Source organism: Pristis pectinata, chromosome 14, assembly GCF_009764475.1.
Source record: "Pristis pectinata isolate sPriPec2 chromosome 14, sPriPec2.1.pri, whole genome shotgun sequence".
NCBI lineage: Eukaryota > Metazoa > Chordata > Chondrichthyes > Rhinopristiformes > Pristidae > Pristis > Pristis pectinata.
The window spans coordinates 14,856,296-14,874,249 of record NC_067418.1 but is presented as its reverse complement, the minus strand read 5'-3'; the positions used below and the strand labels follow the sequence as shown (position 1 = coordinate 14,874,249).

General features: G+C 41.6%; 1 protein-coding gene across 4 annotated transcripts in view; it reads right to left on the bottom strand.

The window, feature by feature from the left end:
* Positions 1-2,105: 2,105 nt before the first annotated feature.
* Positions 2,106-17,954, bottom strand: part of LOC127577901 (protein kinase C-binding protein NELL1-like) — a 626,741-nt gene continuing 610,892 nt past the window's right edge. For all 4 annotated transcript variants that reach the window (XM_052029546.1, XM_052029549.1, XM_052029547.1 and 1 more), the window contains one exon: positions 2,106-7,132. In XM_052029546.1, coding sequence (XP_051885506.1) covers positions 7,082-7,132 — 51 coding nt within the window. In that variant the 3' untranslated portion in view covers positions 2,106-7,081. The remainder of the gene's footprint in view (positions 7,133-17,954) is intronic.

Below are 17,954 nucleotides of genomic sequence, written 5' to 3'. Positions count from 1 at the left end.
TACTAAATCATAACACTTGGAGGGAAGAAAATCTTCCCGGCCAAATGTTAAGCAATTCAAATCAAATCTGTCGTAGGCTAGGAAATGTACTGGAATTCAGCCAGTTTTCATTACTTTCCGATCTATATCTGCCTCTACAGAGTTGATCACACAACAGTATATTTATAGAGATATAAAGTGTACTTATGCAGGTACAAGGGATATTTTAGAGCTGCAATGTTTAGTTATAGAAATATCATGCTACATTTGCAAAACATAAACATGGACAATAATCGGAATATCTAAATGAGAAAATGCAACAAAAGGTTTTGCGGGCTTCTTCCTATGAAGCAGTACTTGTCCTGTGAAGACAGATTGAGGAGATTACACCAATATTGCCTAGAGATTGGAAGAATTCTCTCATTGAAATATTTGCACTCTTAAGGGCCTTGATGGAGCATGTGGATGGCAGAATTAAGGGTTACAATCTCAGAATAAAGGATCAGCCAATTAATTGTGTGTTGAGAAGATATTTCTTCAAGAAAATGGTTGTGACTCTTTAGGATTCTCTACCCTTGGGGCTGTTGTTGAGTTATTGAGCGTATTAAAGAGACATAGATGTTTGGATATTGAGGATATTAAGAAATATGGAAAGTTGCAGCTGAGTTAGAAGATGAGACTGATAATAAATTTTGAAGCAGGTTCAAGGGATCATATGATATACTTCTCATATTCTGGGCTAACATGCCAAATTATCCAGAGACTGTTATCTGTCTTACCAGCCTGCATAAATTGAATTGATTCCTAAACATTTTAAATTGACATATAACTAAATGGTTATGAGTCAGTTCTAAATTTGTGCAAGTGGGTAAGGTGTGAATAATATTCAAACTTCACAGTTAACTTCACTCATATATGGATGACACAAACCAGCAGTGGAAATATTAAATGATATTGAGTGAAATTTAAATGCATGTAATCTACTAAAGGGAAGTGCACTTTACGGTATCAAAAGTTCTGAAGTCTTATAACATCCAAGAAAAGGTGAGGAGAATAGTTTTAGGTTACAGAACAATATTGACCAGCTGAATATGCAGGGCAGAGCAGTGGCAGATGGAATTTAATCCTGATACGTGCAAGGAGTTGTCTTTTGAGTGGTCTAATAAAAGTAATGAGATATACACCATAAATGGTAGAGCCATTTTATAACTTTATAACACTTTGGTTAGGCCACAGCTGGAATGCTGTGTTCTGTTCTGGTCACCAGACTAAAGGAAGGACATGATTGCACTGGAGAGGTGCAGAAGAGGTTCACCAGGAAATTGCCTGGGATGCAATTCAGATAAGCAGAGAGACCGGATAGGCTAGGTTTGTTTTCCTTGGAGCAGAGGACGGTAAGGGGGTACCTAATAAAGGTATACAAAATTAAGAGGGGTATAGATATGATAAATAGTGATAGCAGATTGGGTGACCGCTTCATTGAGTACCTTCACTCCCTCCACTGCAACAGCCAGGACCTCCCGGTGGCCACCCACTTCATTTCCACATTCCACTCCCAAAATGACATGTCTATCCACGGCCTCCTCTACTGCCACGTTGAGGCCAGATGCAGGTTGGAAGAACAACACTTTCATATTCCGTCTTGGGAGTCTCCAACCTGATGGCCTCAACATCCATTTCTCTAACTTCCGGTAACCTCACCCCTTCATTTTCTTCCCCCCTACCCCCCCCCACTCCTTTTCCTTTTTCCTGTGACTCCCTTCCCCAACCTTGATGTCCTACCTATCTCCTCTCCTCCCCTCCTCCATCCTTTATTCCTTGGTCCACTGCCCTCTCGTACCGGATTCCTTCTTCTTCAGCCCTTTGCCTCTTCCATCTATCACCTATCATCTTCTCCCCCCCTCCCCCATCCACCTACCTTCCCCCTCTCACCTGGACTCGCCTATCCCCTGCCTGCGTGTGCTCCTCCCCCTCCCCCTCCCACCTTCTTATTCTGGCTTCTGCCGTCTTCCTTTCCAGTCCTGATGAAGGGTCTTGACCTGAAACATCGACTTTTGATTTCCCTTCATAGATGCTGCCTGACCTGCTGAGTTTCTCCAGCACTTTTTGTGTATTGCTCCAGATTCCAGCATCCGCAAGATTTCTTGTGTCTCCATAAATAGTGATAGTATTTTTTTCCATAACAGAGATGTCAAAAACCAGAGGGCATAGGTTTAAGGAGTGGAGTAAAAGGTTCAGAGGTGATTTGATGAAGAATTTTTTCATTCAGAGAGTGTTTGCAATCAGTCCTGAGAAGGTGGTGGAGACAGGTACTCTTTTTAAGAAGCATCTGAATGAGCACAGGAGTTGACAAGGAGCAGTAGGTCAGAGGCCAAGTGCTGATAAATGGGCAACACACACAAAATGCTGGAGGAACTCAACAGGTCAGGCAGCATCTATGGAGGGAAATAAACAATCAACATTTGGGGTCAAGACCCTTCATTAGGACTCAATATAATTGAGTAATATTGCTGATAAATGGGATTAGTATCTGTAGGTACATGATGGTTGGTAGGGACATGGTACGCTGAAGGGTTGTTGCAATGTTGGATGGCTCTGTGACATCAGAAATGGGCTGGATAGATGTTGGCTTTCTATTTTCTAGCAACTCAAAGATTCCGGAGATAATGAATTTCTTTGGAAGACAATAAAGTGAAAGGAATGAGTGCAAGTTTGTGTTTTCGGTTGTACTAAAGCAGCCCAATTGTTGATAGGTACTGAATTTGTGATAGTGCCACCAAAGATGTTTGCTTTTTATGTGACTCCACTTAAAGAAATGAAAGAGAGAAAGAATGAATAGAAGGATGGAAGGCATAAATACAAAGAAGACAGAGAAAAATAGGTATTGATAAATGAATAAAGTAAGCAAGAAAAAGACAAGAAGAAAAGAAAAAGAACAAAATAAGAAACAAAGAAAAAGGATACAAATATAGAAAGAAGGAAAAAACAAAAAAGAGAGATGTTGTTATACGGCATCTTCTGGACAAAAATATCTTTACAACCATTGAACATATGCCATTGTTGCAGCCTGACCACAGCTGAGATTATACCATAGTCTACTCAGCTGAACCATACTGTGGCAGCTTTATGGTGTGTGTTAGCAGCAGATGAACCATAACATGCCAGCTTTATGGTGCATGTTAGTAGCAGATGTCCTTTTAACTTTTGGCATTGACCCACTGCTGGATTCTCTACAGAAAACAGTCTTCTTACATCTAAAACAATACCAGATAGGTGGTGATATTGCCAAGAAATATTTTTGATGGATGTGTTGTCAGGTGCAAGCAGTCTTTGTTGGCTGATAAACACAGTGACACATTATATTTTTGTAGTAACATGCAATGTGCACCATGTTTAAAGTGTGATCCTTCCAAAGAACCATATGAAGAAGCAAGCTTAGACAGGTATTTAGATATGTTCGTACTTTGCTAACAATTGCCATGTTATTTAAAAGAAGCTAATGTTAAATGTATTCACATGCTGTGTTTCAGTGGGGTGTTTCATATTCACTTATTATAGGAACAGGTTCAGTCTGGGGTACGTGAGCTTATCCAGGGACGCTAATACAGAATGCATGGCTCGATGAAGGAGGGATTCCAGATAATTGAAGACTTAGCTCTTGCACTCTATCCTTCATTCCCTGGTTTGTGGAGTTAAACATACCTTTGCACCTTCTTGTCATAATCTACTTTGGATACTAAAGTTACCACATGCACTATTCAGAAATCTGTTAAATGTTTATAAACCATGGCTACTGAAGTACCTCCTTGCAAATCATTATAATCTGCAAAATTCACTTTGGCAAACTTAATCATTTGAATGGTGCAGTCACACGGAGGGGTAGTGGTGATGGGGGGAGGAGCAAAGGGCTAACAGAAGAATTAAAATAGCAGCACAGAAGTTCAGAAGAACTGAAGAGGCAGCAAAAGAACACAGGTGGGGAAAAAAAAAGCCCATCATATAGTCCACAGGTGTTATAGTGCCATGAAGGTTCAAGACAGTGCAGAAGAAATTTAGTTAGACTGGTTCCAGAAATCAGGGATTTCAGCTACAGCCTTACACTGCATATGCTGGGGATATTCTTGGATCATGACATAAGTCTACATGATTAAGATGGGTTTAGGTAGGGTAAAAAGTGTGAAGCTATTCCCTTCAGCAGATGCTCCAGAGATCAGGGAGTTTTGCTTTAAAGTGATGGACAAAAGATACAAGGAGGAATGTGACATAAATCTTTATTATGCAGATTGGTTATGGTCTGGAGCCCACTTCCAATCGGGTGACGGAAACGGAATCAGTCAGGGCATTCAAAAGGGAATTGCATAGAGGCTTGAGAGAAAATAACTTGCAGTGCTCTGGGGAAAGATTAAATAATGCGATTGAATCAACTGCTCAGTCAGGAAGCTTTCTTCTGCGCCTTTAGAATTCTCTGATCCTACATACATTGTGTGAGGCCACAGACAACTGCAGACCTGCAGCAAGCCAGCTGACTCTTAACTGCTTCCTCAACAGTGGCAGGGCCCAGCAAGCGAATGCTCAAGAAAAGACAGAAGCATTCGCATGCAAGTCCAGCCAGAAAAGCAGGACAAATGCCTCTATCTGACTGAATTCAGCTCAATCTTCTCTCAACATCAGCAAAGTAATGTCACGACTTTCTGACCATGTTATCTAACAGCAATACGCATCATTAATCTGCTAAACCACGTCCATTTTGGGTTTCATCGATACCATTCAGCTCCAGATATGGCCCAAAGAGCTGAATTCCAGAGGATAGCTGAGAGTGACTGCCCTCAACATCAAGGCAGTATTAAGTGTGGCATTAAGAAACTCTGGTAAAACCAAAGTCAATGGGCATCAAAGGAAAAACACTCCAATGGCTGGAAACACGACTCACAAGGGGGATCACGGCTAGAGGTCAATAATCCCAGCCCCAAGGCATCACTGCAGGATTTCCTCACTGTACTATCCTAGATCCAACCATTTTCAGCAGCTTCATCACCAGTCTTCCTTCCATCATGTGGGGATATTTGCAGTTCCTCAGCAATAAAGCAGCCTGCATCTTCATGCCACAAATTCTAGGCAATATTCAGGCATTGGCTGATAATTGGCAAGTAACATTTATGCTTGGTATTCTTGTGGCAGTCTCCAAAGTCTACCTATCTAGCTTTGACATTCAATGGCATTAGAATTATTGATTCCCCTCCATCAATATTCATGGGGCCACCTTGACCAGAAACTCATCTGGACCAGCCACATAAAGCCTCTCTTCCTTCATTCTGCTCTGAAAGCCCTCTGTTCCAGCTTCTCCTTCCTAAAAATGGGTTTGTAACTAACCCTGCCTTGTATCAACAAAACTGCAACTTATAACTGGAGACCTGGAGACTGATGCATTTACTTTATATCTGATTTACACAATCCTAAATGAGGTTCTTCCATTATTGCCTACTTTTATGAGAAAGTTGAAGCGTAATGAAAGAATATACATTTATTTAGCACCTTTCATTGTATCGGGACTTGCTAAAATGTTTGGAGTCAATAAGATACGTTTGGAATGTAGTCATTGTTTTAACAAAAATGACAGCATGTTTTCACACAGCAATGTCCTGTAAATAACACTGACTGCATTATCCATTCAAGGTGTCAATTGAGAGAAAAGTACTGGCTATCCCCTACTGTCCTTTTACAATCATTGAGGCATCTTTTACATACAATTTAATGCTGTATTCGAAAGATGGCATCCTCAACCCTATTAGCAGAGTATTACAGCGTCACTCTAGATTACTTGCTCTTTCTTGCAAAGCAAAGCACTGAGTCAAAGCTGATGCCAGTACATTTCTGAAATTACAGTGGCTGTGACTCAAAGTAATTAGAGTTAATTATAGCATTATTTTTATTATTGTTGCTGCTTCATAATTGCAGGAAATGTCCCAGGAATAAATCATTTCCAGTTTGAATTCACACAGGCTGTGCCAATGCAAGGATACAATGGCCTTGAAATTCCACGAGGTTCTCCAAATTGCCATATCCCCAGTGGAGAACTCCGGTGGGTCTTTCTACTGCTGGAATGTTGTTGCTCTTAGGATTATTACTATTTTTCAACTCTGTTGGCAAATCAATTAAAGCAACACAATCAAACAGTACAATCAACCACACGGGTGTCATCTTAAGAAGATCCCTTGTTAGTTGCTATGAAAATTCAAAAATAGAAAAAGCAATGCATCAGTGAAAGAAAGAAAAAAATTCCAACATATGTGTTACATAAAAAAACAAGCAGAAGCTAATGGTAAGTTGTTTAGTTCTGATTTATAAGCTGATAAAATTTCTGCCTCTTTCAATGTTCATATTGGCTTTGATCACAAAATTGTTGGAAAGTATTACTTTGCCATTTTAGATTTGTTTTTCCTTTGAAAAGGGAGTGCATATCTTTCATTTGGTAATGAAATGGAAGCTACTTTATCTCTAAAGAACAGTTGAATGCACAACCCAGGGAACAACCGCCACTGTATCTTTACAACCAAAATTAAAATTGAGAATTGTTTCACTGGAACCATTTTGGATCCTTCTTCCAAAAGAAAATTACGTATTTTGTTATTTTCTTAGTCTAAAGTATTTCTTCATTATGTTCAGCACTGAAGTTCAATGGCATTTAATTTGTTGAATTGTTTGACAGAAATGCATGAATTTTAAAAACAGCAAAAGACAGTCAGTGCTCAAAGGGTTATTACACAGTATTATAGATAATTGATTTACAAAGAAACAGGACAACAAATCCGGTCAGATATAACAATCCAGTTTTTCACACATAGCCACCAAGATTCTGTAAAAAATATAGAAGTGTTATTTTCTAACAGCATGGTAATGGAAAGTCCCAACCTGGAGTTGAAAGTGAAACGTATTGAACTGGACAGCCACAAAAGTGCAGGGTTGTTCCACGACACACAAACTCTTGGAAATCTTGCTCAATTTGGTAGCTTTTGGTTCTACAACGTGAGGGCCTTTTTGCAGTATGTTTTCACGGTTACCTGCACTGTCCGCACAGGAAGTAGACCAGTCCAGAAAATGAGCTTCAGTTGTTGTAGAGGCACTCCACGTCGACTGAGCAGCAGATATTTCCATTCTAGACCAGAATAGAAAAGAAAGGTTCATGTTCCTCAAAACCTTGCACAACTCACTTGGAGAGACATTTAAATCATCCTCTCCCAAGCCATCACACCTCCAACACATTGCACCCACTGCAATCCACAAAACAAAATGCTCTCTCTTCCTTGGAAGTGATAGGGAATGCTAATATAGTGACTCTTACAGGATTACTAAACTAAAACTCTTCAGTTGTTCCAGAGACGAGCGTTTGAAACCTACAGTGACAGATAAGAAATTTGTTCAAGTAATTAAGTAAATTCCAGCATCTGCAGTCCTTTATTTCTCTAATTAAGGAAATTTGGGATGAAAATCTAATATCAGTGACAGTACCCATGAAGTGACTATACTGGCAGTCACTGGTATTGGTTTATTATTGTCACATGTAAGAAATACAGTGAAAAGCTTTCGTTTTGTTACCATCCAGAGAAATCATGCCATAAGTAATTATTTCAAGGTAGTAAAAAAGAAAAGGCCATGCAGAATATAGTGTTGCAGTTGCAGAGAAAGTACACTGCGACTTCCCTGCACTAACTCTAAATCCCTTGTTTCCCTTAATATCCAAAAACCTATCGATCTCTGTGCTCAATACACTTAGCCACTGAACTTCCATAATCTTCCAAGGGGTCATGAATTCCAAAGATTCCCCACCCGCTTGAAGACATTTCTCATCTCTGTCCTGAATAGCCAGCACTGTAACCCCATGTTCTCGCCTCCTCAGGCAAGGAAAATCTCAATTCAACATCCACCAGGTTATTTAAGAAAGCGGTGTTCATTTCAACAAGGTGGCAGCATACTGATACGTATTTGGGAGGCGATGGGAATCCATGTAGTGTCATGGCATCAAGTCAAACACGCAGAAAGAAATATCTTGCTGACGACCACCTGCCATCTTCCGCCAGTAGGCCAAAGGACCTGTTTCTGTGTTGGGTGGTTCTATCACTCTACAACCATATATCAGTTCTCCTCCAGGCTGACCACCACTTAGAAGAAACATTGAGGGCTGGCACAGTGGTGCAGCAGTTAGTGCTGCTACTTCACAGCTCCAGAGTTGGGGCCAATCCTGGCCCCTGGTGTTGTCTGTATGAAGGTTGCATATGCTTCCTGTGACTGTGTGGGTTTCCTCTGGACGCTCTGGTTTATACCCATGTGCCAAAGGTTTGCAGGGTGGTAGGCTAATTGATTAATGTAAATCGTCCCTCGTGTAGTGAGAATGGGGGTGGGGTGTGGAGGAGGTGTTGGTTGGGGGATTGGAGTGATGAGGATGTAAGAGGAAATCATGGGATTACTATGGACAGTGGCTGACAGTCAATGTGGACAGGGTTGGCTTTGTGCTGTATGAGTCTCTGATTGCTCTCCATCTATGATCTAGAGTACAAGTGTCGGGACGTCATGTTACAACTGTATAAGACGGTGAGACATTTGGAGTACTGTGTGCAGTTCTGGTCACCCTGCTACAAGAAGGGCGTTATTCAGCTGGAAAGGGTGTAGAAAAGATTCACAAGGATGTTACTGGATCTGGAATGCATGAGTTATAAGCAGAGACTGGATAGGATGGGCTTTTCCCCCCTGGAGTGTAGGAGGCTGAGGGGTGACCTAATAAGGGTATATAAAATCATGAGGGGCATAGATAAAGTGAATAGCCACTGTCTTTTTCCCAGGTTAGGGGAGTCCAAAACTCGAGGGCATAGATCTAAGGAGTGTGGGGGGAAATTTAAAGGGAACCCAAGGGGCAACATTTCACAAAGAGGTTGATGGGTATGTGGAACGAGCTGCCAGAGGAAGTGGTAGAGATGGAGTAGCTCACGTAGGCAACTTGGTCAGCATGGACAAGTTGGGCCAAAGGGCCTGTTTCCGTGCTGTATAACTCAACGGCCCTAGAATGTACCCTGGGTGAGAGTGTTCATGTCCTTCACCAGTAGAGGCCAATACTGACCAAGGTCCTGAATGATATAATGAGCAGACTGGGCCTGCACTGTGGTGAAAGAACCAATAGAAGGGAAAACATACTTGACACTGTCCTACTGGTCTATTTGTAGCAGATATATTTGTCAGTGACACAGATGCTGGATTGACAGCAGGTATTCCTTGTAGAGATGAGTTCCATCCTCCCATTTAAGCCACCCTTTTTCATAGCACCAATGCTCAGATGGATAGATTGAGAATGGATCTGGCACCTCAACACGAGACAATCATGAGCTGTAGGATATCAATGACAGGAGCACAATTGTATTCCACTACAACCTGAAAGCCCTTAGTTGTAATTAAAGACAATATCTTAAAATCAATCAAGGGATCATTCCTGGTTCAATAAGAAATGTAAAAAGTACGTCAGGAGCAGCACCAGAAATACGTACCTAAAAATGTGTAACCAACTTGGTAAACTAGGAACTACATTTGTGCTTAACAATAAATGAAGCATATGAAAGACAAAGCTGATGGATCAGAATTTCTGCCCCATCCAGTCATGAATGGTGGTGCTTATTTAAACAGCCACCAGTCGAAGAAGACCCTGTAATTACCCACACCGCAAGGTTCAGCAATAACTTCTTCTCCACTGCCATCAGGTTCTTGAACCGACGTGGAAAACCTTAACACTACCTCGGACTATATATTTTTCCTCTCTCTCAATCTTGCACAAGTGTCATTGTTTATTTTGATTTTGTTTTGCACACATGTAAGTTATGTATAATTTATGTTAATTTAAGTTTATGTTAACTCATGTTTGTCCTCGTCTTGTAAAGTACTGAGCTGCTGCTGGAAAAAGCATTTATACCCTGTGTATTTATGCCTGTGACAACAATAGACTTGAACTTGAACCTCAATTGTGGCAGAGTCCAGTGTGTGAGTGCAAAAAGGATGACCACATTACCAACTGCCTTCAGCCAGGAGTGCTGAGTGGATTATCTGCCTCAATCTCCGCGAGGTCCCACCATCACAGAAATCAGACTGCAACAAGTTCCTTCATACGATATCAAGAAAGCACTGGATAAACCAAAGGTGTTTGCACCCTATAACTTCCTGATGGCAGAGCTGTTGATTTACTCTTCAGAACTAGCCACACCTCCTCCTGACATCTACCTGACAACATGGAAAATTGCCTAGCTATTTAATGCCCTAAGAAAACAGGGCAATCCAATCCTAGCATTATTGCGTTGACAGTATAATCTCAATCATCAGCAAAGTGATGGAAGGTATCATTGACTGGGCCATCAAGTACCATTTACTCACCAGTGAACATCACAGCTTCCAACAGGACCACTTGACTTCAAATCTCATTACAGCACTGAATCAAACAGAAGCAAAAAGGATGAGTTCCTGAGGTGAGATGAGAGTGTTTGCCCTTGATATCACTCAACAGAGTGTGGGATCAAAAAAAAAACCCAAGATAATGTGAACAAAAGAGAATTGCCTGGAGACTTACTAGACACAAAGTAAGAAGAGTCTCCAAATCTACTGAGAAAGCCACACAATGAAGATGAAATTGGTCTTGGGTAATAGCGAATCATCCAATGCAATTCATCACAAAATCAGGCTATGTAAACCAGGCTTATGGTTCACAGTTTTCACGTTTGCATGACTGTCAATCCAATAGGAAGTCATGCCCTATGTGGAAAGCTTCATTAATTAAACCAAGTGAGTTTCGGTGGCGGGTAAACAAAAGCCAGGTCTCACAGACTGTGAAATGTGTGTCCAGAGCATTTTCTACCTATCTATCAACTCCACCAACACACTCTCTCCCAACACCATCATCCTACTGATTAACAATTCATAGAAATTACTTGTAAACATGAAATGAGTTTTTGTTCAAAATTCAAATCCACACCTTAGTTCAGCATGAAATAACTGGCTGGCGAAATAAGTTACAGAACAAAAGATAAGCCCTGTTATTTGGTTGCTGACAGTTTCAAATCTTGTTAAAAGCTGCTCAGTATTGCTAACATTATCTCACAAAAACATTTCTGTAATATTTTTCAAGTATTCCATTATAATAGGATCTTCCCCATCTTAATTCAACAGATACATTGGATGAATAATAAATCTTCCAATGTTTATGCAGTAGTATATCCAATGTAATTACTGAGAAAGGTTGAAGCTTTTTTTTGGTGCACTCTAACAATGCTGCCTAATCAAAGCCCTCAAAGAGTATCAAAATTGTTCAAAAACAAGTGTGGAAGTGTTTTCCACCCAGAAATTTCCACCTAGTAGACAACTTGGTCAGCATGGACGAGTTGGGCCAAAGGGCCTGTTTCCTTGCTATACAACTCTATGACTCTATAGGAATGTTAAAATCAGACTAACGCGGTTCCTGATGGTAACCAGCCCAAATTCAATGCAGCCATTGCCAATTTGTAGCACAACATCCAGAGGATGTCAGTCCTTAAATGTACACTCCCCATGGCAGCCAGAAAGCAGAAATGTACACCATAGCAGAAAGAAGGAGCTTCAGTCCCATAAGTGAGGTACGTGCCAAAGAAAGTTCCGATGTGCTGTTGGGGGGTAGAATGGGGGAGTCAGGGGTAGAGAGCAGAACACAAGATTTGCCAGGGGCACCTTAAGAACATCCCGGCAGGAAGTTGCTTGAGAAGTCTCCTCCAATTGTGAGAATCCCCATTCAATAGAGAAATGTTGCAAAAGGTTTTGTGACCAAACAGGGTTTGTCAAGGTGAACTGCACACCCAGTAAAAATATTGCTTTATCATAAGGCACAATGATCCAGTAGTATAAACACAAACACTGATACTCAATCCATACACCATCACACAGAGGTCAATTTTCCAAGGCTAGAATAACAAAGAGGTCACTTGAAGTCCATCCCCTCCATTTAGGCTATTGCATTGAGGAATAAGGAAGCCACCAACACAGGTGAGGGTGTTCTTGATTGCTGCATCTCTCCAGACTGGAAGAGACTATCTTCCTCATGGGCAGAGAAGCCACTGAGCCACAAACCATCTCCCCAGCTAAGGCTGTACAAAGTATGCCTTCATCATACTTCATTGCATTTTGCATCTCCTCTTTGAATACAGTAGACACCTTCATCATAACATGGGCTGCTGCATCATCAAGGTGCTTGGATGCATCTTATATATCCCAGCTGTCATCTGTTTTGTCTTTCCCCCTTAACAGGACAAGCGGATACAGACTGGGAAGAGCAGGGGGAAATGAAGCAGGTGGGGAAGGAGGGAAAAATGGAAAATAGGAACGCAAGAAAATTGGAGGAGCAGGCCATGGGGCCTATCAAGCCTGGCTGGCATTTGATATGATTGTGGCTGATCTATGCTGGCCTCAGCTCCTCTTCTGTGCCATCGCTCCATACCCCTCTATTCCTCAATCTGTCAAATATCTATCTCCACTTTAAATACTTCTAATGATCCAGCTTCCACCATGCACTGGGGCAGAGAATTCCATCCACCCTGTCAAGTCCCTTTGGGATCTCGTTTGAATAGGGTCGCCCCTCATTCTTCTAAACTCGAAGGAATACTGGGCCAAACTATTTAGTCTCTCTTGGTAGGACAACCCTCTCTTCTCAAGAATTAGCCTGTCAAATCTCCTTTTAGCTGCCTCCAATGTGACTACATCTTTTTAAGACTACAACTGTATTCCAGATGAGGCCTCACCAACACCTCTGCAACAGAATCTCCGTATTTTTAAACTCCAACCACTTTGCAATGAAGGCCAAAAATCCATTTGCCCTTTGAACTACTCATTAAAAGCTGCCTGCTAGCCTTCTGCGATTCATGCATTAGTGAAACAGGGAGAGAGCACACAACATCTTGATACTTCTGTGATGCCTCACTCTGGACCAGCTAAAGATCTGGTCTCTGCCACATGGGAGCAGCTTGATGTTCTCACTGATAAGTGATCATTCTCCAAAGCAACTCAGAAAGTCAGCCTACTACTTTTATGGGAAAGGGTATTCTTGACTGGTCTAACAAGATTATGGATCTCCTTTCCCAGTCATGTCCCAACACTCCATACCTATAGCTGCTCCACTACTTCCAGCAACTGCTTCCAGCGGCACGGTAGCGTAGCGGTTAGCGCGACGCTATTACAGCACCAGCGATCGGGGTTCAATTTCCGTCGCTGTCTGTAAGGAGTTTGTACGTTCTCCCGTGTCTGCGTGGGTTTCCTCTGGGTGCTCCAGTTTCCTCCCACATTCTAAAAGACGTACGGGTAGGTTAATTTGGGTTTAAAAATGGGCGGCACGGACTCGTTGGGTCGGAAGTGCCTGTTACCACGCTGTAAATAAATTAAAAAAATTTTTTTAATTTAAAAATTGTGCTGGTTGAGAACTGTCACTTTAAGAGTTCCAGCTCCAGTGGATAAGTTTTCACTTCCCCTGTGGCTCCCAGAATCATAACTACATTGAAGATCTACAAATGGTGATGCTTAAGATGATCATGCCTTGTATGTTATGCATACATGAATGTTACCCCTGTGATCCTGGATGTAACGGGTCCCCTGTCCCCATTTGTGTTTCTACGCAAGATGGAATCTCAAACTCATTTTCTTTGTCGAAATATGTCTCCAAATGCTTCAGAAAATAAAGTAAAGACCCTGGATCTGCCACCAGCTGCGGCTCAAAATATATTCTAATCATGACACAGATGCAAATAACATTTTCAAAAGAAGCAGAATCTGTAAATACATTCAACATGTGCAAACCTTCTGAGAATTGGTTGACTGCTTTATCTTTGTCATTAACTCCAAATCACTGCAGGTTACAATCATCATAAAACCATTTTAAAATCCAGAAAATGAGATAGCACTAATTTCATCAGGGTTATTATTCATTAATTCTGATCCTCAACTTGGACTAGTTTTACACATTTGCAAATGCAAGGTGAAACATCACAAGGATCACACATTCTAATCTACGTCGACTGCAGGAAATGCGGTTTAAAAATGAGTTAAATTTCAAACGCACGATACACATATTAATATGCAAGGAATATACTCTTACCAAGTAAACAAAATGCTCTCCCTTAATTCATTAAAAAGGGATACAGTGAAAACAATACTTCATAATGATCTAGAGGCAGCAGGTCAGAATTAGTATGTTATGCTTCAATATTTCATTAGCAATGGAAAAGTAGAATATCTGTTTCAAATTGAATCACCATTTAGAGACACCAGAACATATTTAAAAATAGAAATCTGGACTCATTTTGACCACTTGAATTCAGCAATGAGTGCAAAATGATTTTAATGAATACATGCATGTGTCTTTCACTTCTGGGCTTCTGACATAAAGCAAGCTGCAGATTGGCAGAATGAAGGCTCCCTTTCCCTGCTGGCTTTCTGCCATCGTACATGGATTGAACACTTTCACCTACTTCCAGTGGCTATAGGCCCAGAGCAAGTAGTACTGGAATTCAATGCAAATTGATAGACTGGGATTAAAAATTTGAACTTGCATCTCCCCATGCTCAATGTACAATTATGTATAAATCATAAAATTATGCCTTTTGTTTATTCCACTGCAGTCATTAAGTGCCTGTTTTTTGTTAAACCCATTGTTAGTAAATCAGACACATTACGGCCAAACACATCCTGAAATCAAGTGGAGACACAAGAGGCTACAGATGCTGGAATCTGGAGCAACACACAAAGCACTGTAGGAACTCAGCGGGTCAGGCAGCATCTATTGGAGGGAAATGAACAGTCGATATTTTGGGTCGAGACCCTCCATCTTGACTCGGATGAAGGGTCTCAACCCAAAATATTGACTGTCCATTTCCCTCCATCGATGCTGGCTGACCCACTGAGTTTCTCCAGTGCTTAGTGTGTTCCTGATATCAAGTGGGCAGTGTTAACGTTGCCCTGGGTGGAAGCCAAACAATTGAGCAGTAAAATTGGTCTTGCTAGGATTTCAAAGCCTTCACTTTTAAGCTGCTTCTCTGAGCAGATGATAAAAACAGCCCCTTAAAGCTTGTGGAGTCCTTAGGAACACAGGTGATGAAATCAGCAGGACTTATCCGTGACTTAAACTGAGTGGGGAATCTGTGGCAGCATTCTCACTCTGTAAAGCCAAGGCAGATGAGGATCAGTGCCATCATGTTGCAGAACCAAGAGTAGCAGGACCTCCCCCACCCCCCATTTACTTGCATGACACTTGAAGCTCTCCAGAACACCAACGAATTCTTGACATTGATTAAGCACGCAACTGCCTGCAAGTTTCACCCATGATCAAGTCTACTCATGTAACACTGTGGGAATCACAGATGGAAAGCAATTGTTTCAAGGAGTAAAGAGGAGTCGAGGAACAAAAAAATACCCAAAGTGGGAAGGAAATGGCTTGAAACGGTGGTGGAGACAGGAATTCTCATCATTCTGCTACCATGTGTATTGGATTCATAACATATATATAATGATCAACTATGGATTAGCACTTGCAACGCTGTAACCTGGAGACCAAGGGACAAAGTGCTGAGATGAGGGAAAAGCGTAATCTGTCATTTTTGGCTGGTGTGATGTCAAATTGCTTCCATCTGTGACATAAATTTCTATATTTCCACAATAGCACTGCCACAGGCAATAGTCCATTTGTGAGGAAATTAATAACAATTCTCCACTGATTAGCATCAATATAACAGGTCCTTTCATACAGATGGGAAATGAGGCTGAGGATATCTTTCCCCCCTGAATAATGAGTTTGATTCCAACACCGTCTGTTCCTCAGTTGCATTTTCACCTTAATTTCTGCTGGACAGCTATTCTCAGTGAGAAATGAAAACACTGTAATATAACAGTCAGTGATTCACTAAGGCTGAAAGCTTAGGTGCATTTACTTGGCTATAAGAAAAATAGACAGATTTACTCTATGATGGTCCTACAACAGAAATGAGCAAAAAGTGCTTGATACTAAGTGCCTGAAATGGGGCAGTTTTCCATTTCTAAGTGCTAACAATCTGTGCCTTGATGATCACAAACATTCAGAGTAATTTAATTGCAAATCTGACACCTTTTTGCAAGGCAGTTGAAGGGAAAGTGCTGTTTTATTCAGGGATAAAAATGATAGTTTTTGAGGAAACGACACATTCTGGCACTGTATGTATCTGATTCATTATGGACTTCTGATGATTAACATCACTGTTTTAGAGTACCAGAAATTGCTAGCCCCCTACAGACTTTATAATCATTACAGAGGGTCTGCTCATGTCAACTGTATATAGATAGCTGAATTTGATGACATCCTGATTGATACGTGATGGAAACCACACAGGAGATGATTGCTGCAGTGCCCAGGTTTAGTCAATCACAGTGCCTGGAAGGTCCAGTGGGTGAGTCAAAATTCCCACTGACCAGATAGAAGAGGTCTCAATTAAATTAGAACAGCAAAGCATGCTTAATGAATGCATGACAGCATCAGCTTGCAGATAATTTGCAGTCTTGTGCACATTTTAATTGAGAATTGCAATAATTATCTTTCAAGTTTATTATCTAAGTTTATTTGTGGCCATTACAGAGACTTGGCTGTCGCAAGGGCAGGAGTGGCTGCTTGAGGTTCAGGGGTTTAGATGTTTCAAAAGGGAAAGGGAAGAGGGTAGAAGGGGTGGGGGGGGGTGCGGGACTGCTAATCAGGGATAATATCACAGCTGTAGGAAGTGAGGACATCATAGAAGGATCGTCTATTGAGTCAATGTGGGTGGAAGTCAGAAACAGGAAGGAAGCGATCACTCTATTGGGAGTATTCTACAGGCCCCCAAACAGCCATTGGGACACTGAGGAGCAGATAAGTAGGCATATTTTGGAAAGGTGCAAAAATAACAGAGTAGTGTGTAGACAAGCTGACTAGAGGAGAGGCCATGATGGATCTGGTATTAGGCAATGAACCTGGTCAGGTGAAAGACCTCTCGGTGGGCTAGCATTTCGGGGACAGTGACCACAACTCCCTGACCTTTAGCATAGCCATGGACAAAGATTGGAGCATTCATTATGGGAAAGTATTTAATTGGGGGAGGGCAAATTACGATGGTATTAGGCAAGAACTTGCGAGCATAAACTGGGAACAGATGTTCTCTGGGAAATGTACTGCAGAAATGTGGAGGTTGTTTAGGGACCACTTACATGGGGCCCTAGATCGGTTTGTCCTGCTAAGACAAGGAAAGGATGATCGGGTGAAAGAACCATGGTTAACAAGAGAAGAGGGTGGCATGGTAGCATAGCGGTTAGTGTAACGCTATTACAGCGCCAGCGATCCGAGTTCAATTCCAAACACTGTCTGTAAGGAGTTTGTACGTTCTCCCCATGTGTCTGCGTAGGTTTCCTCCGGGTGCTCTGGTTTCCTCCCACTTTCCAAAAGCATATGGGTTAGGAGTTGCAGGCATGCTATGTTGGCACCGGAAGCGTGGTGACATTTGCGGGCTACCCCCAGAACATTCTCCACAAAGATGCATTTCACTGTGTGTTTCGGTGTACATGTGACTAATAAAGAAATCTTATCTTAGTCAAGAGGAAGAAGGAAGCAGTTTAAAATTTTTAAGGTTTAAGTTTAGGAAGCAAAAGCCAGATAAGGATCTTGAGAGTTATAAAGTAGCCAGGAAGGAGCTTAGGAAAGGACTTAGGAGAGTTAGAAGGGGACATGAGAAGGTCTTGGCAAGTAGGGTTCAGGAAAACCCTAAGGTTTGGTGTGTTACCAAAGTACTATCAGCACATCTCCTGCTCCATCAGGGGCGCCAACACCCTTGACCACTGCTATACAACCATCAAAGATGCCTTCCGAGCCACCCCGTGTCCTCACTTCGGGAAATCAGACCACCAGGCTGTGCTCCTCCTCCCTGCATACAAACAGAAACTGA